This window comes from Stegostoma tigrinum, chromosome 17 (genome assembly GCF_030684315.1).
Source record: "Stegostoma tigrinum isolate sSteTig4 chromosome 17, sSteTig4.hap1, whole genome shotgun sequence".
Classification (NCBI taxonomy): Eukaryota; Metazoa; Chordata; class Chondrichthyes; order Orectolobiformes; family Stegostomatidae; genus Stegostoma; species Stegostoma tigrinum.
Genome location: NC_081370.1, coordinates 38,129,042 through 38,153,418, shown reverse-complemented (window position 1 = coordinate 38,153,418; position 24,377 = coordinate 38,129,042). Strand labels below are relative to the sequence as shown.

The window sequence follows — 24,377 nt, the reverse complement described above, 5'->3', positions numbered from 1 at the left end:
GGTAGCTTGGTGGTGTGAATGAGAGCCAGAAGCTTTTCCGCCACTGAAATGGAAGGTGGTGTCATTTTCTCTGCAGTTAAAAACACTGGCAGTCTGAAGAAAGCCAGTTTATTTTTCCTTCGCGGTTTATGTAGGCAGTTGCTTTTTAACCTGTAAGTCTGAGACTTTACAAGTTGTGAACCAGTCGCGCAGTGTCTCTAGCCAATGGTATAATGGGCTGAATAGCCTTGTTGATGTTTTATTCCATGAGATTTTGTAAATTCTAAATCGTTCGTGGTGCCACTTGATATGTCATTTTAGTTACTCATGGACTTTCTGCTTTCTCTTATAAGTTGCCCTCCCTGTGATAAATGCAAAACTTAAGTTCTCTATTTTGTCTAAATTATTCGTAAATGTTTGCAGTCTGCTAAATTTTTCAAGCCTGCTCCATTATTTATATATTTTTTTCCCCTTTCCAAATCTTAATTTGCTGTTTGTTTTTGATGTGGCTGCCAACTTTGTGCGTAGACAATAGAACCTGATACATTTTGTTTTAAAGGAGGGCTCCATTTCATCAATAAGTTCAAGTCTTTGATACAAGTACAATATTCACAAGTCCTTGACGAGCATACTGCTTTCACCAGTTCACTGTACCCTCTCAATAGTTGTAAAGCTCGATTTGTGATGAACACCTCAAAGTTGGCTTATGACAAAATTATGTGTACATAATATATCTTCGTTATATATAGTTCATGAAAATACAATATCTGTGATACCTTAGGCTGTTTGAATGTTTTGTAATTGATTAGATCCATCATCTTAGCATTCAGCACAATTATTGTCACGCCAGATAGACTGGCTCGCGCAAACCTGTATTTCAGGTGTAAGCTCTGCCACATCAAGTTCTGAATGGTGGTGAACCGCTAAACAACTAACAGAAGGTGGAGGTCCTATATCCTAATCTCCAATAGAGAGAGTCCAGCACATTAATGTAAGAGAAAAAGAAGGCTGAAGTATTTGTATTCATCTTCAGCCAGGAGTGCCATCTTCAACCAATGTAGTTCACTGTGTGATATCAAACAATAACTGAAAGCACAGATTACAACAAAGATTGTAGGCGCGGACAATATTCTGGCAATTGTACTGAAGACTTGTGCTGAAGAACTACCTCCAGCCCAGCTGTTCAAGTACACCTACAATCGTAACAATGTACCCAAAAAGCAGGACAAATACAGTCTGACTAGCCACCCATGCCACCTCCCCCAACCAAAAAATATCAGTCCACTCTTAATCATCAGCATAATGATGGAGATAGGGCCCAAAACAGTGTTATCAGCTGGCCCTTGCTCACTTTGGATTCAGCCATGGTGACTCAGCTCCTGACTTGATTGCAAGCTTGGTCCAAACAGAGGCAAAGGATTTGAATTGTAGAGTTGAGGACAGTATTTGACTGAGTACAGCACTAAGGAACCCGAGCAAAGATGGATTGAGCTGGAATCGGGGAGAAAACCCTACGTTGATTGGAGACTTCACTAGCATAAATGATGATTGGAGGTTAAGGAACGCAGCCCAAGGATTCACTGCATGAGTTCCTCAAGGTAATTTCCTCAGTCCAACCATCTTCAGCTCCTTCATCAATGACTTTCTCTCCATCGTCAGATCAGAAATTCAGATGTTCACTGACCATTTCACAATGTTCTGCACTATTCACAATTCCTCAGATGCAGAAATAGTCCCTGACAATACGCAACAAGAGCTGAACAACATCCAGGCTTCAGCTGACAAGTTGAAAGTGCCATTCATACCACACGAGTGCCAGACAATAACCGTCTCCAACAAGGGAGAATTTAACCATTGCCTTTGATGTTCAGTGGGATTACCACAGTTGAATTCCCCACTATCAACTTACCTTTGACCAAAGACTGAACTAGACCAGAATTATTATTAAAATGGTTACAAAAAGCAGGACAGAAGCTAGGAATTCACTGTCTAGAAACTCACTTCCTCTCTCCCCAGTGACTGTCCACTATCTACAGGCATAAGTCAAGATAAAGTGGAATGCTCTCCCCTTGCCTGGATGGGTGCAGTTCCAACAACACTCAAGGGGCTTGACAAACAATCTCAGGACAAAGCAGACTGCTTGCTTGGGATCCCCATCCACCACCTTCAACATTTCATTCACTTTGCTGATAAACAGTGGCAACAGTGTGTACCATCTGCAAGGTGCACAGAACCAAGGCTTTTCTGACAGTACCTTCTTAAACCTGCAACCTCTTCCACCTGGTTAGCTGCTGCATGAGAATGCCACCAGACCCCTTCTAAGCCATGTAGCATTCTGACTTTGAAATGTATTGTTATTCCTAAACTGATTGAGGATCAAAATTTTAGAACTATTTTTCAAGTACCCCCATAGGTGCCACCACATTCCAAGCATTGTAGCAGTTCTGAAAGGCAGCTGACTACCACATTCATGAGAGCATTTAGGTAAAGGCAACAAATTCTGGCGTCGCCAGAAACACTTGAATCCTATAGTCAAATAAAAAAGGTAAATTTGTACATGTGATCTACAATATAGGATCATGAAAATAATGATTTGGCTAACAAGTACTGTGGCAATTAGGACACTTGTTTCACATCCCTATCTTTCTGGGTGTCAAAGTGATGGAATGATCGGTTGCATGAGGTTCTATAGATGTTTAAACTTTGAGGCAAGATAGTGTGAGAAGGATGAGGTTGATAACTTGAGCTGAAGGAAGGAATTTTTATCTTGTTCATTGCCTTTGGAATAAAACTAATGTACAAATGTGAGTTGTTGATGTTGGAAACAGTTTGTTGTGACTGGAACTGTTCAGGCTAGTTTCCCAGTCCCACTACCCATTCCCAGCTGAAAGGATCATGATGTTTACAAATTTGTTGGAACAATTGCTCTGAAGATGGACCTTGGTGCATCATAGCATCAGATAATATGCCCATTCTTCAAGAAGTACCTGGATTGGATTTTGATATGGTTCAAGAATGTACTTTAATTAGAATAGTTAAGGAAATATTGGGCCCTTTCGATTCATCTGTGCATATATTTTCCTCTCTTCAGCATCTAATTGTCAAACTATGCCCATGTCTTTGCCTCTACTCCTTGTAGATCCTCTGATTTTAATTTGCGGTGGAGGAAATGTTTGCCGATATCAGTTTTAAATTTACTATTTTGAACCTATTCCTTGCTGTTCTGTCACAATTTACTTCCATAATTTGAGAATGTTTTGTTGCATTTAGACACTTTCAAGGCTGATCTGTTCTCAGGGCATTGTTTCTTCGACAGCTGCTGAGATCATCTGTTTGAGGGCAGGGAGGGTACAGGGGGAAGGAAGAGTTAAAATGTAACTTTCACGTGAAGAAAATGTTAATAATTGGTTACGCACTATATCGAAAGTTGAGAAGAGACTGTCAAAACAAGCTGTCCTCTGCATGGTAGATTGGGGGCAGTGACCCAATTGAAAGCACTGATGATGTGACAATGCTTACAGGTCGCCTGGAGGCCGATTATGATGTTTCAGTTGAGATTGGAGGGATGAGCAGCACTTGCGTTTGTACGCTGATCCTCTTGTTGAATCCAGAGGATCAAAATTCGAGGATGCAGCAGAAACATTGCTGATGGAATATCTCTTTTGTGAATTGTGTGCGACTGATGCGTTTTCCAGACCTCACTGAAATACGGGCGTGTGGTGACGACAACTGCTGTGTACACCACAACTTTTACTGACTTGCGGGATGTTGGTTGTTGCACGCATGTTGCAGTAGTATGTAGAAGACTGACTTCACACAGTGATCCAGTATTGGATGTTCTTGTCTTTTGTGTTCTTTCAGCGTCTCTCCTTCACCATAATATGGAAGGTGGAGTATTTGGCTGACCAGGTGTGGGTTGATAGCAGTAGTCAAGACAAAACTCATTTGTAAATTAAGAACAATGTGGTTAGTGTTGAATTTGGTTCTCCCTGTTTCTCTTGCTATTTCCTTTAAATGCTTGATTTATATGTTTTGAAAGCGGATATTGTGGCTGAGCCTAGAACTTTTATTTGAAAGGCAACTGGTGAAGTATTTCAACTGGCAGAATATAATGGTTGTTTGCACTTGTTGGACAGACAGCTTCAGGTGAGGAGTTGATCCTAGGATATTCCATAAATGGCTGCCCCAGACAGTAATTTCTACATGATCAATTCAAAATCTGCTCTTGTTTTCAGGAAGATGACCATTACTTAAGTGGATATTACATGGTTATCTCTTTGCAACTGTGAAGTCTAACATAATCAGGGAATGCTGACTCGTTAAAATTACTGTCTTTTTCATGGAATGTTAAGCTGAGATGTTGTCTGCCTCCTGAGGCAGCTGCAAAAGATTCCCTGGTACTATTTGAAAAGCATAGGGGTTCTCCTTATGGCCAAGGCAATATTTAAATCTCCAGTTTCAGTAAAGTGACTATTTAATTGGTAGCAGACTACTGTTGACCACACTATTCTGTTCACAAATTAGTTGTAATGTTTCCCACATTGAAACAGTAACTATATTCCAGTTGGCTGGAAAGGTTTGGAATGATTTTGAAGTTGTGGAGGGCTTAATGGAAATGTGAGCTTTTATGTCTCCTGTTCTATCGTTATCACCTTTTATTTCCATAAGTAGCATTTCCTCAAGCCCCTCTTTCTCCCCCCCCCCCCCCCCTCAGTTTCTCCTTTGCCTGGCCCTTTTTGTCATTTCCTCAACTGCCAACCTCCTTCTCTTGCTTGTCAGTCTCTCTTTTACATCCATTCTTTCTTTCTTTGCTTGGTTCTTCTCTTGTTCTGTCCCACTGCCCCACCTTATCTGTTTGCCTGTATCTGTTCTCCATTCCCTCACTTCCTATAGTAATCTTCTGTACATGATAAGAAGCATTGGTTAAGGGTAGAGAGGGTGTTTTAACTCTAGTTCAATTTAAAGCATATTCCTCAACTTTCTAGTATGTCCTTTGCTCGTGTGAGAGCTTTGGAAAATCAATCTGTTGTGGTCCCATTATGATACTGAAATGTGCAATGAAATATACTAGACGCTATTAATGATGTGCAGAGTTATTTTTGCCTGTCAATGGAGAAGCAGCAAGAAAGTGGGTATAATTAGAAGAATCTTTCAAACAGCCAGCATGGCACACTGTGCTGAGATTTCGTCCTCTGCGCTGAGTCAATAATTTAGATATTATAACCATTCATTTTTCTCTACTGCATCACTTTTTTGCAATTTTTTGTCACAAATTTTCTCTCCTGGGATGTACAGTTGCTTGTGAAAAGTATAAAATTTGTTCATGGCCTTTCGGGACGAATTATGCTGCTTTCAATTTTCTTGGTGGATGGAACAGTTGGTGAGCCTGTTCTGAATTTTTCATTTGTGTTAGTCGCCTTGACTAAAGTACATTGAAGGATAGCTTGACAGATGGCAACAGAAGCAGCTGGTAGCTTACAGGAAAGAGAGAGAAAGGAGGGGAGAAAAATCTTTTCTGCATCTGATGTCAAATCGCACCATCATCTCCCCTGCTTAGAGTTGGAATAATTGCAGCCACAAATGCAGAACAAAGGAGACCAGCATGGGGGGGTGGGGCATTGGGTTTCAGACGTCAGCACCTGCACAACAGCTCTCTTCCCAGTCAGCAACTACCACAGAAGTGATTTGGAATTTGTGGCTGTCATCTAAACATGTGAACTGAGCGGTTACTCTGACAATCAGGCAGCATAGCAGCTAAAAACTCCGAAGACGGCTAAGCGATGCAGTGTTTACTGCTGGACTCCCGCAGCTCATAAATAAGACAGTGAAATGACGAACAGAGTCCTGGAGATGCTGAGATTCAAAAGTGATGCCCAAGGATGCTGCAAGTGCTGCATTCTTTCCACGAGTGCGACTGTTCTGGTTTTTTCATTGGCCTTGCGTTCAGAAATTTTTAGCTTGCTGTTTTCTACCCATTGCATCTAAAACACCAGGGTATGTATATCAGTCTTCATAAAGAGTTATGTTATTCACACTCGACTAATGTAGATTTTGTAGAACTTCTGAGTGATTCTTCTGTACTGCCGCTTGCGAAAAGGAGTCAGTGCAAAGTTGTTAGAATTAGGGACAGCTGAAATCACTTAATCAAGGAATGATGCTTTTCTGTGCTAGGAATGAAAAATATGTAACCTACCACTTTAATTAATTGTAACTCTTGGAAGTGGCCTCTGGTCATGTTGGACTGGCTTGGGTCAATTAATAATCTTTAAGCTTCACTGAGTTGTTGTAGTTTTTAAAAAAAAGTGTAAACATTTTTTTGAATAAGTCTACCTTCTACAAATGTTCAACATGTAGAAACTAAGTGTATTTTGTGCTTTTTTATTTTATGTTGCCAGTTGATGTGTAGATTGGTGATATTCTGCATTTGTCTCAGAATATCTGTGCATTTGGCTATAATTATTTATTTTTAGTCCAGCAAATTCCATTAACAATAGCTCAACAAACTAATTTGCCACCTTGGATTAAAATTGAAGGCAGCCAGTTAACTGTTGGATAGTTGCATTTTGCTCTCTACACAACATTTCTTTTTACTTGCTGTGGTTTTTGAAGTTTTTATTTGGAGTGGCCATGCTGACTTATTGCCACTTCATTGCTTTGAAATGTAAGCTGACTCAGCAGTTGTTAATCAATTCATTTGCCAATAACATTTTGATGTCCCACTTCATCCTGCAATCAACAGTGCTTGGAAATGTATCTAGTTGCTGTATGTTTGAAAAAAGAAGCTCTAATTTGTGTTGTCAACTTTATTCATGTTCATTCTGCTGATTCACTGTCTTAGTTGGTGTACTTTTTTAAGATTGTGTGTCATCAATGCTAAAACTTTCCAATTTTGTTCTCTATAGGAGAATAGAATGTTACTTTTATTGTCAGGTATATTTAATAAAAATACGGGGAAAAGTGTTTTAAGTCACCATCCACTGGCGCCATTTTAATTATTAAGAAATTATTAAGAAATAAGACAGTTCATATTTTGCTCCCTTCCATAACTCCTAAATTTCTGAAGGGGCTTTGGAATGCTGCCACTGAGGGTATCTTTCAAGGTAGTTCTTTTCTGATTAGTGTGTCTCGTAAGTGCTGACATATCATCTGCATAGTGGAGCTGATGGTTCAATTGAGCTGTGGCCTTGAAGGATCTTGTGTTCCGATTGTTAGCAGAACATGCCCACAGCAGTGCTGTATAATGCTGCTAAATTGCCATTGCTGTACTGTTTAGACATTAGTTGAGACATGTCTTGAATAAGTTTACACAAAATTCTTTAGAACTTAGCACAAAAATGGCTGTTCAGCCCATTTGATCAATGCTCGTATTTATTGTCCATACCCTTCAAACTAACTCTATCTGTAAGCCCTTCGATTTTGTTCTTCCTCATGTAGTATCTAGCTTCCTGCTAAATGTTTTGATGACATTAACCTCAACTACTCCGTATAGTAGCAGGTTCCATATTCTAATTAGTAAAACCTCAATACAGGGATCTAAAAACTTAAATAGGCAAGGAGCAAGAAGAAATATAAGCCATATTAAACTTGAACCTGTCGGCAAGATCTCGACTGATCAATAATCTCAAATCCTTTTTCCTGCCCTATAAATTCACAATAATAACCCTTGATTTTCTAAAAATCTCCTAAGTATCATCAAAATTTGAGCATCCTCAGCTGCTTGGGGTAGAGAAATCCAAAGATTCATGACCCTGAGTGCAGAAATTTCTCCTAATCTCTGATAAATACCCAGCTGCCTAGCCTAAGGATACATCTCTTAGTTTGAGACTTTCTAGCCAGAGGAAACAGTCTATGTTGTCAAGCCCTATGGCTAACTTAGATTCCGATTTGTGCTAATACTATTATTGCGCAAGTCAAATCCCGAACTGAAATCTGACTTGATAGATCCTATTTTATTTGTTTTATTTATTGAGATGGTCTTTCACAAATATATACATGCAATGTTACAAATTTGGTTTCAACAATAAAGCTTTCTTAATAAGGAAAAGAAAAGAGAAGTAATGCAAAAACTATTTACTTGTAACACAATTGAAAATTTTTTGAAAAGTATAGTTAAAAATGTGGTCCCATCTAACCCAACGCTATCACTTCACAATATTCAAACACCTGAGAGACATCATTTTTCTGTCTCATGTACATTTTGTTTATTCAAATTGTTTTTTAATTCCTGGTTTTCAGGGACTGAATGGTAGCCTCTTCCTTAATAGTCACAGAACTGAGCTTAAATTTGCTCTGCCTTGAATATCCCCTTACACTATGGTAAACTACTTGCAAGCTGTTTTAAACTATCTACTTTCTTCAGGGATAACAAGGTGTAGAGCTGGATGAACACAGCAGGCCAAGCAGCCTCAGAGGAGCAGGAAAGCTGATATTTCGGGTCTGGACCCTTGTTCAGAATTTTTTTTTCCTGAAGAAGAGTCCAGACCTGAAACAACAGCCTTCGTGCTCCTCTGCTGCTTGGCCTGCTGTGTTCATCCAGCTCTACACCTTGTTGTCTCATTCTCCAGCATTGGCAGTTCCCACTATCTCTGAATCAACTTTCTTCAGGGGTTTTGTGAACAGAAACCAGAAGTTTTCCAAACTATGGGGGTTTTCCCAATCAAAAAAGTAGTGATCTTTCTAAACTGAAGGCAGCCTAATGCTCCTTAATGTTTACTCTGTCCACTTTGAAACACTCGGAATTCAAATATTCCCAATATAATCCCCCTCGTATTGATTTATGAAGAAAATAATGACTGCAGAAACACTGGCAAGTTAACTATCAAACCACATGCACACAGACCAAAACCCAAAGTCTAAACTATAAAACAAATGATGTTAATATAAATAACGCCTCTTATATCACACCTATCTTCAAAAAGAAATGAAACTGGTCTTACACTATTTCTATGCCGCATTTAACATCTGTAACATTGATATGACGCTGACATTAAACATGCAATGAGTTACACCGCAACAATATTTTGCAGTGGCACCCATGGACCTACGTCCTCTGTCTTTCGTTTGTGCTATTTGTGAAATGTTTGCTGTGATGTTTTCTTTTCCAGACACACGAATGATTTTCAAAGTATACATTTGGAGAATTAAGCTTCTGTCCCAGATTCTGACCAGGAAAGTCAAAGGGTTGTGGTCCATATAAATAACAGTTTCTACATCGTTGGTGATTACATGTTAAATTGGTATAGAATCAACATAAGATTCAAAGTTTCCATCTCCAATTGTTGAATGTTTCTGCGCAGTGCAGTCAGTTCATTTAAGAAATACCTGAGAGGTCATTTGATGTCCATTCCATTAACTTGCAATGAAACAGCCACCACATCAACATTGGTGGCGTCAACAGCCAGTTTGAATGGATTCTCATTTGGCATGGCTAAAACTGGTGAGGTTATCAGCACAGCTGTCAAGTTTTCAAAGTCATTCTGATTTGCCTGCACGCGTGAACATTTTCTGCGTCTTTCAAGACGTTTGTAAAACATGCACCAACAGTATTGAGATTCAGAATAAATTTGTGATAAAATTCATTCATGCCAACATAATGCGAAATGTCACCTTTTGTCCGTGGCACAGGAAAATCCAAAGTGATTATTTTTGCCCCTGGAGGTGCTGCTTAGTTGTGCCTCACAGTATGGTGCAAGTAAGACACTTTTACTTTGGCAAATTCACCCTTGGGCAAGTTTACAACCAAACTGCTTTTATGTAGCCTATCACCAGTTCAGTCAAGTGGTGTAATGTTCTTACCAGTTTTAGCTATAAACAACCAAGTAATTGTGATCAGCGCAGTTACTTAGTCTTCTAGTGGCTTTAATTGTTAATCATTGGAATGTTGTTGGTGTAGTTTGCATTCCAAATTACATGACTTTACATTAATAAAGAAATCTCTTCTACAAAAGCTGATAGATACAAAGAAATAGCAGTCAACAAAACCTGCTAATATCCTTTTAGCAAGTTGATTTTACGATAAATCGTGCACGTCTTCTTCGTTTTGTGCAGTCATACAATTTGGAGTAGGATATGAGTCCACTGTTTTTGGTATGTTGCCTCCATGATTATCAGTACAGAATTACTGTAAAATGTGCAATTTTGGTACCATCGTGATAGCTGATCTCCAACATTTTTTAAAAAATTTATTCATTCACGGAGTTAGGAAATTGCTCACCGGGCATCATTTATTGCCTGTCCCTAATGGTCCAGAGGTTAGTTCAGTGTCGACCACGTTGTTGTGATCTGGAGTCATATGTAGCCCAGACCAGGGCTACATTCCTTTCCCTTAAAGGCATGTAGTGAACCTGATGGGTTTTTCCTAACAGTTGGCAATGGGTTCATGTTCATCGTTATATTCTTAATTCCAGATTTTTTTTCTTGAATTCAGATGTCATCATCTGCTGTGGCGAGATTTGAACCCAGATATCCAGAACGCCATCTGGGTCTCTGGATTAGCAGTCCAGCAATAATACCACTAGGCCATTGCCGCCTTAATGAGTTGATTCTGCCATGACTTGATTCAACAGTGACACTAACTTTCATAAGATTACTTCCATTTCAATTTGTGTTAATCTGTCTGGACTGAGTCTGTAAGGTGTCAGAGATAATGGGAACTGCAGATGCTGGAGAATTCCAAGATAATAAAATGTGAGGCTGGATGAACACAGCAGGCCAAGCAGCATCTCAGGAGCACAAAAGCTGACGTTTCGGGCCTAGACCCTTCTTCAGAAAGATGAGGGGTCTAGGCCCGAAACGTCAGCTTTTGTGCTCCTGAGATGCTGCTTGGCCTGCTGTGTTCATCCAGCCTCACATTTTATTATCTTGAGTCTGTAAGGTGTTGTTTTATACGTAACACATCCCCCACAGTGGTGTCATGAGTCAAAACAGTTTTCCTTAGCACATTCCTCCAAATTGATCTATGATTCTCTAATAGTTTTAGAGATTCACTTTGATAGTTCTCAGGAAAAGGAAACATGTCTTCTGACCTTCTTGGCACAGCCGTATTATCCAATGTGATTTCTGGAGGGTAAATCTCAATTTTTTTGAAATTTTTGATTCGTTCTCCATATATTCTGATAGTTCTATTTCACTCCTAGTTCTTCCACTACTGCAAATATTCAGATTCTTTCTGTGGTCTGGATTATGCCTCATAATTCCTATTGCAGAATTTTTTTTTGGTATGATAAAGGTCCATTGAACCTTGCATTTAAGTATCTCCCAGAGACAGGAAGAAAATCCCATCCTGTTGCCAACAAAAGCATTTTTGGCTTTGGCTTTTTTTATCTACTGCAGTAGTAATTGTTTGTTCTGTAATGGTCAAATGATTTTAGCCAACTCTTACGTTTTGGCCATTTTCTCGCAGAAATTTGAAACATGGGCTGGAAGTATCAGATCTGAATAGATTTATCAGTTTTTCTTCAATCAATTTAAAATGGTCTTTCCATCCCATTTCCATTTTAGTTCAAAAGAACAAATTCCAGAAGACCTCATTGAGCGTCCCTAATGGCACATAATAATAACAAAATAATTCCTTCATGGAAATCATTGGAACATACTTGGCAATAGGCTGTAATCAAAGTTTGATGCCATCTTTCCAATGTGCCTTGAGATTGTGGGTGAGAAGCCAAAGATGTTAATTGTTTTATGGCTAAACTTTCTTTCTAAATGATTTGTCTGAATGTTTGTAACATGAAACTCGTACTTTGATCTGATTTGTATTTCTTTGCGTAATCCATCTTATAATACTAAAAGAACTAACTTTTCCACTACCATTTTGTCATAATTTCTCCTAAAGGCACTGCTTCAGGAAGTCTTGTTGAAAATTCCATGACCGTTAAAAGATTCTGCTTCTATTCCTGGTTTTAGGTAGGAGTACTGCACAATCTATTAAGACCCCACTAAATTGTTCATGAAATGCTTGTATTAAAATTAAAGGCACACACTTAACTGATTGTTGGGTGTTTCCCACTACCTCGCATGTATTTCAAATTTCTGGAAAAATTTGACCATATCATTATGTATTCTTGGCCAATAAAATGCTTTAATATTTTAACGTGGCTTTTCCTGAAATGTAAATGAGTTCCATGATCTACTTTTAGAATTTTTGTTATGATAGTAAGATGGTTTGCTATCGGATCGACCACTGTCCTTTCCTCATTGGTTGGTATTGGAAGTGGTCTGCGTTTTCTCATTTGTTTTGTGTCTCAAGTAGTAATATTCAGCCTGTTTAGTACAACTATTTCACGCCCAAATTTTGTTACATTTCTTTGCCGTCGGTCTTTTTCAGTTTAAATTTTGAAGTGTTTTATTCGATAATTAAATTTCCAAATTATTTCACTGTTTCATAGACTTCTTCTTAATTCAATGAGACTGAGGTCTAGTCACAACACAATCAGGAACCAATTGAGGGTGTTTCACTTCCAACATTTTCAGCTTCTTCCACCAACCTTAATAAGACAAACATACTTAAACTATTTTGGCCCGGTCACGTCCCAAAATAAAGTCAATTTCTTCTATAGGATTTTGTTTCACTATTTCCATGATAGCTTCTTGATTTAACAAATCAAAGTCTAACCTGACTATATGCATCGAGACTAGTTTGTAACCTCTGTGTATTGCCAGTTAATACTTTCGCTTTCATTAACCCCTCTAAAGACAAGTTGTATCGTCAGCCAACATCAGTAACCTCCTCCATTGTTTCTGAGTGTGTTTATTGGTTTATTTCTCGATTCAACACATATAAGATAATGCTTTGTCTTTTGAGACCAAGTACTCAGAACATCTAGTGGTCTGACTTGTGAATATTTGAAGCAAAGTTGATGGAACATTTGATCAGATCTTAAAGAAATCTGGCTTGATAGATCGTATTTTGTTTATTTTTTCCATATTTGTCAAGATGGTCTTTTGCTAAAACATAAGCATGCAAAGCTGCAGATCAATGATACAAGATTATGAAGCAAAGAAAAAAAATGAAATGACAATTTGAAAGATTTTGAATTGCATAGCAAAAAATACAATCCCATCTATTCCAACTTCACTTCACAGTATTCAGACACTGAAAGAGTGTTTACTTTTCTATCCATCAATTGGTTAAACTTAACTGCTTTCACTTTCCTGCTTTGATAGCATGGTAGCCCCTCCCTTAATGAGTTGCATAACTGAGCTTAAATTTTCTCAATTTCACATATTCCCTTCCATATTTAACCAAACATTTGCAGCCTAGAACCTTTACACAAAAACCCTTGCATGAAGGTCAGCTACTTCCTAACAATTCCAAATTATCTCCTTTCTTCGGGAGAGACTTTTCCAAATGTCTAAGTTCTACCAATACTTTGCAAACAGGAAGCAAAACATTTCCAAACGATGAGCTCCCCCACTTAATGCTTCTGCCAGAGAAAAACAGAATTCTGATCCTAAGCTGAAAGCAACCTAATGCAACTCAATGTTCACTATATCTGGTCATAAAACTCTCAAATTCCCAATATCACCCCAGGGATTCTCACTGTCGTACTCATCTAAAATGAAAAGCATGTCTGCAGAAGTACTGACAAGTTGATTGTTAAGCTCCCTCATCTGCACAGACCAAAACCTATATATCACTAGTTTGAAATCCAAATGAATCTTGCAACTTGTGTCGCAATATATTTCACTAAGACCTCATTTTTCTAAACTTGGGTTCAAGGCCCATTCTAGTCATTTAATTCTGGCATAACAGGAAAGATCCTGATTAACGTAGCAAACTGAAATTGAAGTTGGCTGGGAAGGATGAAACTAATAAGGAAGTTGAATGCAGTTTTTTTTTGTGGCAACCCAAAAACATTAGTTTTTGATCTAATTCCTGATTGTGTTGTGCATTAAGTCCTTGATTGTAGCCCTCAAAAATGTTGAGGAAATTTGCTGATAATGCCAGGAAGTATATTAACTTAGGAAGAGTCAACACCAAATAACATTGTTGGCCTGAGTGCTTTATTTCCTTTACTGTGTGTCAAGTTGTGTGTAAGAAGTAAGTTGGACTTTCAGCTTCCTGAGCTTCACTCTGTCTCAGAACTATTGCAAAGCATTTACTTTTCATTTCTTTGTCCTACTGTCTATCTGCAAACCACACTGAGTCAGTGCACCTCCAATGATAATACTCCAAACTAAGCTTCCAACTTTTAATCATGACTGTTGTTTCAACAAGTGAGCTTTGCTTACTTTTTAATTATGTTTCAACAATTTGCCATTTTAACGTGAGTTTGGTAATCCATCTGAGGTCACTGCAACAACCTATTTTCTTGAGAGTCTGTTGTTGTAGCTGCAGACTGATAATATTTTGTCTTTTTTTAGCCTATCTGATTTACGTCACTGAATTCTCAAGTGATGCATTCCCATAGCCGCAGGCATGAATGCATCTCAAATCTTACCTTTTTAAATTCTATCCTTCTAATAGCTTACAATTCAAGTGAAATGTCATTTGAGATTTTTCTGACCTGTCCTGATTTAATTGAACATGCACTTAAGTGGAGAGCAGTTAAGAGTCAGGAAACAAATGAGGCTGTAATTTTCTTGAATTAACAGGCCATCCCTCGAGTTCTTTTTGTTAATACTGAAAAGTTGATATGTTCGAAGCGCTGTATGTACATTTGGGGGGGAAAAAAAAACCTGAACAGGAGAGATTATTAAGAAAATAATTTAAATGTTTGGATTCACTGGCAGCATGGTGGCTCAGTGGTTAGTACTGCTGCCTCTCAGGGCCAGGGGACCTGGGTTTGATCCCACCCTTGGGCGACTATCTGTGTGGAGTTTGCACATTCTCCCCGTATCTGCGTGGATTTTTTCCAGGTGCTGTGGTTCCTCCCACAGTCCAAAGATGTGCAGGTTAGGTGGATTGGTCATGCTAAATTACCACTAGTGTTCAGGGATGTGTAGATTAGTTGGGTTATGCAGGATGTGTCTGGGTGGGTTGCTCCGATTGTCAGTGCAGACTTGTTGATCTGAAGAGTCTGTTTCCACACTAGGGATTCTGTGGTACTTTAATAATGCTGTTTTAGTCAAACACTGCTATTTACCGATTGATGGATGGATTCAAAGACTCTTAACAGTCTGACATGACTTCACAATCATTAACAGCTTTTTGACAAAATCTGACAAAAAAAGACGTGACTTTGAATCATGCAAATTCTGCAAGATTTTAAGCTGTTAACTACAGATCCTGTGGCTTAGTTCATCTCATCTTTGACTTTCAGTCCCAACCCATATTCTGACTAATTTCACAAAACTGAAAATAATGGACTGATGTAAGAGATTTTCAGGTTTTGACTGTTGAATTTGTAGGAACAGTTTTGTGTGCCAGGATTGCACTTATGAGTACTTCATAAGTGGTTCCCTTTGAGATTGCGCAGATGTATCATTGCTTCCGAATTCATTGTCTATTTCTCCTGACAAAGCTATTTTGTGGCCACTGATATTCCAAAGTCAAAATATTGCAAAGCTACACTTCAGATAAGCCAGAGTTCAGAGCCGGAACAATTCAAATTTGATCTTGACCAATCTTGATTTGCCTAGGTTTAGGAATATGGGGAAGCATACTCGATGACACAGGAATTTTCTGCATTCCTCAAATAATTTTGCTTATGTTTTTAATACCTTCTCTCCTGGAAAATTACGTCAGATCCTTGTTGTGTGAGGGAATGGGGCATGGTCCTCCCATAACTAACACAATAACAAGGATAGTGGTGTATTATAGAAATCCCCTACGTAACACGATGGACTGCACAATTTTTTTGGGGGACTTTTTTAAACAAAGAACAAGAAGCATAGAACGGTACAGTGCAGAAATAAACCTTTCGGCCTACCAAGCCTGTGCTGGCACCTGCTACCTTTCTCAACTAAAACCTTTTTTTGCCTCTGTGCAGTACATATCCCTTTATTCCCTGCATATTCTTATCTGTCAAGATACCTCTTGATTGTGGCTATTGTATCTGCTTCCACCACCACCTCTGATAGTACATTCCAGGCACTTATAACCCTCTGAGATAATGGGAACTGCAGATGCTGGAGAATCCAAGATAATAAAATGTGAGGCTGGATGAACACAGCAGGCCAAGCAGCATCTCAGGAGCACAAAAGCTTTTGTGCTCCTGAGATGCTGCTTGGCCTGCTGTGTTCATCCAGCCTCACATTTTATTAACTTATAACCCTCTGTTTCTTTAAAAAAAAACTTCCCCTCACATCCCCTTTAAACTTACCCCGTTTTGTCTTAAACCTATGTCCCTGAGCAAATGACACTTCAGAATATCCATTCTACCCTTGTCTCATCATTTTTGTAAACTTCTATGAGGTCGCCCCTCAGCCTCCAACCTTTGAGTGAAAACAAACCAAGTTTTTCCAAATATCTCCTTATAGATAATATCTTCCAAACCAGGCAACATTCTGGTGAATCTTTTCTGTACTCTTTCCAAAGTCTTTACATCCTTCTGATAGTGTAGCAACCAGAAATCTTTACATAATATTCCAAATGTGGTTGAACTAAAGTTTTATGCAGCTGCAATATGACTTGCCAGTTTTTATACTCTGCCCGACTGACGAAGGCAAGTGTCATATGCCTTCTTGACCACCTTATCCATTTCAGTTGCCTCTTTCAAAGAACTGTGGACCACTACACCTAGATCCCTCTGTTAATGCATCTAAGGTCTACCATTTACCGCATACTTCCCTCCTGAATTAGACTTTCCAAAATGCTTCACCTGTCATTTGTCTGGATTAAATTCCAACCACTATTTCTCTGCGCAAGCCTCCAGCCTGTCTATATTCTCTGTATGCTCTGTCAACCCTTAGTATCTGCTGCTCCGCCAATCTTTGTGTTGTCCATAAACTTAGTAATCAGACTACCTACATTCTTCTCTAAATCATTAATATATATATAGTGTGTATACGGACCTCCGGGTTCTCCCTGTGGATCACCACTGGTCATAGATCTCCAGGCAGGAAAACAGCCCTCCACTGCTTTCTGTTGTCTTGTACAACCAAGCCAGTTCTGAATCCATAACATCAGCTCTGAACGGATCCCACGTGACTTCACCTTCTAAATCAGCCTGTCGTAAGGAACCTTGTCGAAGGCTTTGGTGTCTACATAGTCAAAGTACACGTAGACAACGTTCAGCACCCTGCTGTCATCAATCATCTTTGTCACTTCCTCAAAGACTCAATCAAGTTTAAGAGACACAGCCTCCCCTGCACAAAATCATACTGCCTATCACTAATAACTCCTTTGCTTTCCCAATGAGTAAATCCTGACTCTAATAACCTTCTCCAGTAATTGTCATACTACTGATGTAAAGATCACCAGCGTGTAATTTCCTGGATTATCCTTTTTCCTTTCTTAAACGTAGGTTCACCATTGACTATTTTCCAATTCTCTTGACCTCACCTGTGACTAAAGAAGAAGACTTCATATAAGGACCCAATAATTTTCTCCCTCACTTCCTTCAGTATTCTGGGATAGATCACATCAGGCCTGGGAACCTGTCTACCACAATGCTTTCCAAAACACCAAATGTCTTTTTTCTTGGTCTTACTTTTTTTAATAATTAGGTAACAAAAAAAAATCAGGTCCAGGGCCATCTCCAAAAGTATGTGGATCTGCGAAAAGTGTATAATGAGGAGTCAGCCTATGATTTTTGGGTAGCATGGTGAGTTTATAAGATAAAATGTGACCCATCATTGTTGGTAAGTAGCGTTGAAGAAAATAGACTTGTGGTTTGCACTCAAAACCACTAGCTGCTGGAGATTTAATTTTTCAGTTGTTCCATATATTGAGGAATTGGACAGCTGTTCTGAATCTCTACAGTTCCTCTTTGTATGTCATTGAGTCATGATGGTGCAAAAGGAGGCCATTTTGTCCATCATATCCATATCAAATCTCTTAAGAATGACCCACCTGTGTTTCAACTGCTCTTTATTTATAAACCCCTACAGCTCAGCCCCTTGAACCTGCCTCACCAATTTCCTTTTAAGTGCTGACCCAATTTTCTTTTGAAGGCATTAATTATCTCTCTTCCACCATCCCGGCAGGTATTGAGCTTTTTGCCCTCACCGTTTGCTAGAAAAATTTCCTTCTGCCGTCTCCGTCATCCCTTGCCTAAACGTTAAATTTGTGTTCCATAGTCCTTGTTCCATCAGCTGACTGGAAACAGATTTTCTTTTGTCTCTCTTGAGTAACCATTTTTTAACAAATCTTCCCAAAATTTCCTTTAATCCAATTTCGAGCAAACATTCCTTATCCCATTTTAGCAAATCCTACTTTCATTCTGTCAAGAACCTCGCACTGTCCCTCATGTGACCAAGACTGGATGCAAAACTTGATGTGGCCGAACCATAGTTTTTAAAGTTTTTGTGTAACCTTCCCAATTTTTTTCCTTTTTTTGCAAAAACTCCATGAAGCCCAAGGTTCTGAACGCTTTGTTGCCTTGGAGGGTCTAATCATGTTAAATGCAATTGTGCAGTACTTTTATCCTCCGTCTGTAGGAACTAGATGCTTTTGGTGTCTCAATGCAATATTTTACTCGCCTCAAATTTTCTCCACTTTGTTATATTGTGCATTCATACGCATTTAGCATCGCCACCTTTGTTAACTTGTTAATTTCTTTGTGTTATTGCACAGTAATAGTATTCTTTTAACAAGCATTTAACATGTTGTGCCTTTCCATGAGTAGGACAAGCCTCTGTCCTGAATTTACTTCAGAAAAATAGAATTAGCTTGTGTTCAGTACTGGGCTCCTGATGTTAAAGATGAGGCTTTTATTTTTATTTGTTATTTAACTGAGTTGTTTTTTCTAAATTTAATTTACTCATGGCGCTTGGGCATTGCTGGTTGGCCCACATACTTTATTGCCTGAGCCTTGTTGCTGTTGAGAACCTGGTGGTGAGCTGCTTTCTTGAACCACTGCAGTCCACATGTTGTAGGTTGAGCCCCACTGCACTTAGGGAGGCAATTCCAGGATTTTGACCTAGTGACAGTGAAAGAACAGTATATTTCCAAGTCAGAATGGTATGCGGTTGCAGTGAAGTGTGCAGGTGGTGGTGTTCCCATGTATCTACTGGCCTTGCTCTTCGAGACGTAAGTGGTTGTGGGTCTAAGGATCCTTGATGAATTTCTGCAGTGCATCTTGAAGATAATACACACTGCTACTGAGCATCAGCGGAGGGAATGGATGCTTGTGGATGTGGTGCTGATCAGGTGGGCTGCTTTGTCCTGGATGGTGTCAAGCTTCGAGTGTTGTTGGAGCAGTATCATTCAGACAAATGAAGAGTATTCCATTTCACTCTTGACTTATACCTTGTGATGTGATTTGATTTTGATTTATTATTGTCAAATTTACCAAGATACAGTGAAAAACATTGTTTTGCATGCAATACAGGCAGTTTGTACTATTCAAAGTGCACCAAGGTAGCAGAACAGTGCAGCACACAGTGTTACAGCTACAGAGAATGTGCAGAGAGAGAGAGAGATCAATGTTAACATTTGAGAGGTCCATTCAAAAATTTGATCACAGCAGGAAGAAGCTGTTCTCTAATCCGCTGGTTATGGGGAAAAGGCAGGAACAGGATACTGGTTGTGGATGATCAGCCATGATCAGAATGAATGATGGTGCTGGCTCGTAGGGCCGAATGGCCTACTCCAGCACCTATTGTCTATTGTATGTGTAGTCAAACTTCTATACCTTCTGCCGGACAGAAGAGGGTGGATGAGAATATAACAGGGATGAGGGGATCTTTGGTATGTTGAATGCTTTCCTGAAGTAGTAGGAAGTATGGACGGAATCAGTGGAGGAAAGGCTGGTTTGCATGATGGACTGGGCAGTGTTCATGATTCCGTCGGTTGTGGGATTGCTCAGCTCTGTCTATCTTGTGCTGCATATGTTGTTTGGCATGCAGTTATCCTACTTCATAGGTTTGTCTGGTTCTGCTCCTGGTATCCCTTCCTGCATTCTCCATTGAACCAGGGTTAACTCATTGGCTTAGTTGTAATTGTTAAGTGGGGGAATATGCCAGGTCTGTGGGTTGCAGATTATACTGGAGCACAATTTTGCTGCGTTGCTGTATCTATTCAAAGTCTAACTAGTTTAGCACAGTGATACTGCCATGCAATGTGATACAGTGTATTCTCAACATGAAGGTGGGACTTAGTCTTCACAAGGACTACGCAATGTTGAGTCTTAGAGATACTCTAATGGACATATGCATCTGCAACCAGAAGAATGGTAAAGATGATGTCAAGTATGTTTTTCCCTCTTGTTGATTCCCACACACGACCGCGGACCCAGTCTAGTAGTTAAGCCATTTAGGATCTGACCAGCTTGATCTGTAGCATTGCTGCCAAATCACACTCGATGGTGAACATTGAAATCCCCCCCAGCCAGAGTACGTTTTGCATCTTTGCCACCCTCAGTGCATCCTTCAAGTGTTGCTCAACATTGAAGAGCACTGATTCATCAGCTGAGGAACAACAGTACACGTTTATCAACAGGAGACTTCGTTGCCCCCGTTTAACCTGTTGTGTGTTAGTCTTTGAGGCTAAACCGAGATCAGGCTGGTAGTTAACCAAGTGTGAAGCTGGATGAACACAGCACGCCAAACAGCATCTCAGGAGCACAAAAGCTGACGCTTCGGGCCTAGACACTTCGTCTGAGAGGGGGATGGGGAGACGGTTCTGAAATAAATAGGGAGAGAGGCGGAGGCGGACCGAAGATGGATAGAGGAGAAGATAGGTGGAGAGGACTGTATAGGTGGGGAGGGGATAGGTCAGTCCGGGGAGGACGGACAGGTCAAGGAGGCGGGATGAGGTTAGTAGGTAGGAAATGGAGGTGGGGCTTGAGGTGGGAGGAGGGGATAGGTGAGAGGAAGAATAGGTTAGGGAGGCGGGGACGGTCTCGGCTGGTTTTGGGATGCAGTGGGGGGAGGCGAAGAGAGCTGGGCTCGTCCCCTTCTCCTCCTCCCCCCCCCCACCCCCCAACAGCATACCAAAACCAGCCCAGATCGTCCCTGCCTCCCTAACCTATTCTTCCTCTCACCTATCTCTCTGCCCCCCCCCCCCCCCCCCCCAACCTCAGGCCGCAGCTCCATTTCCTACCTACTAACCTCATCCCGCCTCCTTGACCTGTCCGTCTTCCCCGGACTGACCTATCCCCTCCCCACCTATACAGTCCTCTCCACCTATCTTCTCCTCTATCCATCTTCGGTCCACCTCCCCCTCTCTCCCTATTTATTCCAGAACCCTCTCCCCATTCCCCTTTTCTGTTGAAGCGTCTCAGCCTGAAACGTCAGCTTTTGTGCTCCTGAGATGCTGCTTGGCCTGCTGTGTTCATCCAGCTTCACACTTGGTTATCTTGGATGCTCCAGCATCTGCAGTTCCCATTATCTCTCAGGCTGGTAGATTCTGTTTTTTGAAATACTGAAGTGCTCACCCACAAATTAGCAGGTCCACAGCTGGCCATTGTTAGGTATGAGCACCTCATTCCAGCTTGTTCGTAAAGTAGCACTTTGATCAGTTCACTGGACAAACGTTATACACATATTTTAATGTAATCTTGCAATGTATCTTCAGTGCAGTTTTGAAAAGTAGGTGCTGCAAAGGTTGCTTAGTGGGAAGTTCCCATTGTTCCATTTGCTTAAATCCTCTTTATGTAGACAAAGAACAGTAGAAATTACAACACAGATACATAATTTCCTATCACCATGTCATTAGTAACTCTTCAACTTGAATGATCTACTGAAATTTTCCCTTTTGGAAAATTTCATTTTCTTAAGAAAAGTTTAATCTAACTATTTGGACAAGTTACCATGTTTTATGGGGTATGCTCAATTTGAACCTGGACTTTTGGCCCAGAGGTAAAGACATCACCATTTTGCCAGAAGACCCTGTTTTCTCTTTAAATAGTGACTTAGTTCACTTTGCAATGATCATAGTATTGTCAGTTACGTTAGTGGATTGTTTTCCTTTCCTAAATTATTCTCTTGGACCCTTGATGTGTCTCAGACATTTTGTCTAATGAAGATCCTAAAGTCATCAGATTCTTCTCACTGAGCAGTAGGTTTAAGTCTAGTAATGTCTTTGAAAATACAGTATAGTCATGTTTTCTCTATAGTGTTGTGTCCCAAATTCATTGCAAATAATTACGTGAAGGGGGGAAAGGGAAATGAAGAACTAGTGATGCAAGAAAGATAATGGGATGGATTTTCCACAGTCCAGGTAGTTGCTATGTGAATGCAGATAGATGCACATGGGTACCCATGAAATCCCCATCATAGCACACTTCCAAAGGAATTGCATGAGAAATTGAATTTTCCACTTGGCAGTCCTCTGCACCCAGAACCCTCTGAAATTCTCCCTTTAAATATGATTCGTTAGGAGAGTTTGACAAAATGAAGTAAAATTTTTATTCAGGAAAAGTTATTGAATACGTAGTCTTACCACTGAGTAACTAGTCAACCGACCTAAACTTGCCCCTCACAACCTCTGAACAAAAACAAAAGTTGCGAGAAAAGCTCAGCAGGTCTGGCAGCATCTCGAGAAAAGTCAGAGTTAAAATTTTACGTCCAGTGACCCTTCCTAACAATCTGTGTAAGGTTGCCGCTGTCTGGAAACTTTGGCCCTTGAATTTCGCCACAAATGTTTGTGGGTATTTGCAGGTATAGTAATGAATGTTGTTTTGAATGGCCTGTCCCCATTATAGGGTGGAAGAGAATAGGGTAGAGTGGGACATATTTTGTATCTGCATTAAGAGGTGGTCTCTTCCATTGGGGGGGGGGGAGAAAAAAGCAAAGGCCTCTATTCTCTTTGAATTTAAAAAGTGGTAGGTTTGTGAATTCCTACACTTAAAATAAAACGTTTTCGTCATTTCTTGCAACTAATATTGAAAGAGATGAGAATTTTTGGCAGCAGGGCTTTTGATGCAAACTATGTAATTTGTATTTTTTTTAATATTCAAGTGTAAGTTTGTGTTTCTAGTTTTTGAGTTAGTGCTTTGTTTCAGTGTGTCTGAGGTCAATAAATAGTTTATAAATATTTCTGGAGCCATGACGTTTTACTTTGAAAGTGTTCTTGAAACCTGGCTTTAAACTGAGTGGATTTTGTGCACCACTAATTGACTTTCGTTTAGTTTAGATTATTTGATGAAGCAGCACAGAAAAGTGGCCCTCAAGGTTTCTGAGAAACTTCTGTGACAATTTTTTAAATCTTAAGACTCCTTTTACTTTTTACTTTGAATGGAATAGACCCGTGAAATTCTCAGAATTGAACAGCCGTATTGATCCATGCCCGTGTGAAAGGAAGGATATATAGAACATAGAACAATACAGTGCAGAACAGGCCCTTCAGCCCTCTATGTTGTGCTGATCTGTGAACTAATCTAAGCCCCTTCCCCTACACTATGTCATCATTATCCATAGGTTTCCTTAGAATGAGGAGTTAGTGTTGGTCCCAAATCAAAAATGTCGAGATAAGATCTTGAAGAGAAGTAATTAAAGCTGAGTACTTGAAAGCAACAGCGTTTCACATCTAATCTCAAATTTCAGAGACAAGTTAACTAACACATGATATTTGCTTAAAATTTGAAAAACGCAAAACAAGTATTGAAAACTAGAGCAGACAAAAAGTCTAATGTTTAAAATTTTGTTGCAGAAGATCAGGTGTTATTGCCTTTTACTGGGGAACCATTAAAAGCAGCCTTTGACTATTCCTTATTGAATTGAGGAACTCAATGACGTGAATTGTAGTGAATACTCCAGACAGAAGAAAGAGTCAAGTGTGTTATATTAACATGTTTAAAGTATATTCTGATATGGATGATAGTCAGGAGAAATGTCAACTTTCCAACAATCACATTGCAAAGCATGGTGACTCCCAGAAGTTTAAATAACATCTGCCTTCCAGGAAGTTATCAAGAGCTGTTATAGAATTATAAATTGATTTGTAATAGTAGGCCAGGAAAAGGGTTTTGATTGCTCATATAGGTGGTGTCTGACGTATGAAGCAACACCTATACTTACTCAATCCAGAGATTACCACACGTAAGGGAAGTACCGAAGTTAATGATGGTCTATGGCATTGTCAACTGAGTTAAAGTAGCTGGACAACAAAATGTGAGGCTGGATGAACACAGCAGGCCAAGCAGCATCTCAGGAGCACAAAAGCTGACGTTTCGGGCCTAGACCCTTCTTCAGAGAGGGGGATGGGGTGAGGGTTCTGGAATAAATAGGGAGAGAAGGGGAGGCGGACCGAAGATGGAGAGAAAAGAAGATAGGTGGAGAGAGTATAGGTGGGGAGGTAGGAGGGGATAGGTCAGTCCAGGGAAGACGGACAGGTCAAGGAGGTGGGATGA

At 39.8% G+C, this 24,377-nt stretch overlaps 1 protein-coding gene across 6 annotated transcripts in view; it reads left to right on the top strand.

Moving 5' to 3' along the window:
- btbd10b (BTB (POZ) domain containing 10b) overlaps positions 1–24,377 on the top strand; it is a 99,219-nt gene that overhangs the window by 21,266 nt on the left and 53,576 nt on the right. For 2 of the 6 annotated variants that reach the window (XM_048545276.1, XM_048545274.1), the window contains exon 2: positions 11,813–11,883. The exons of 2 other annotated variants lie outside the window; for them this stretch is intronic. Coding sequence is in view for 1 of the 4 variants with exons in the window: in XM_048545271.2 (XP_048401228.1) it covers positions 5,849–5,973 (125 nt within the window). In the remaining 3 variants the exon portion in view is untranslated. Of the gene's footprint in view, positions 1–5,626; positions 5,974–11,812; positions 11,884–24,377 lie in introns of those variants that run through there. 2 more of the 6 variants (XM_048545275.2, XM_048545271.2) reach the window with 2 other exon arrangements.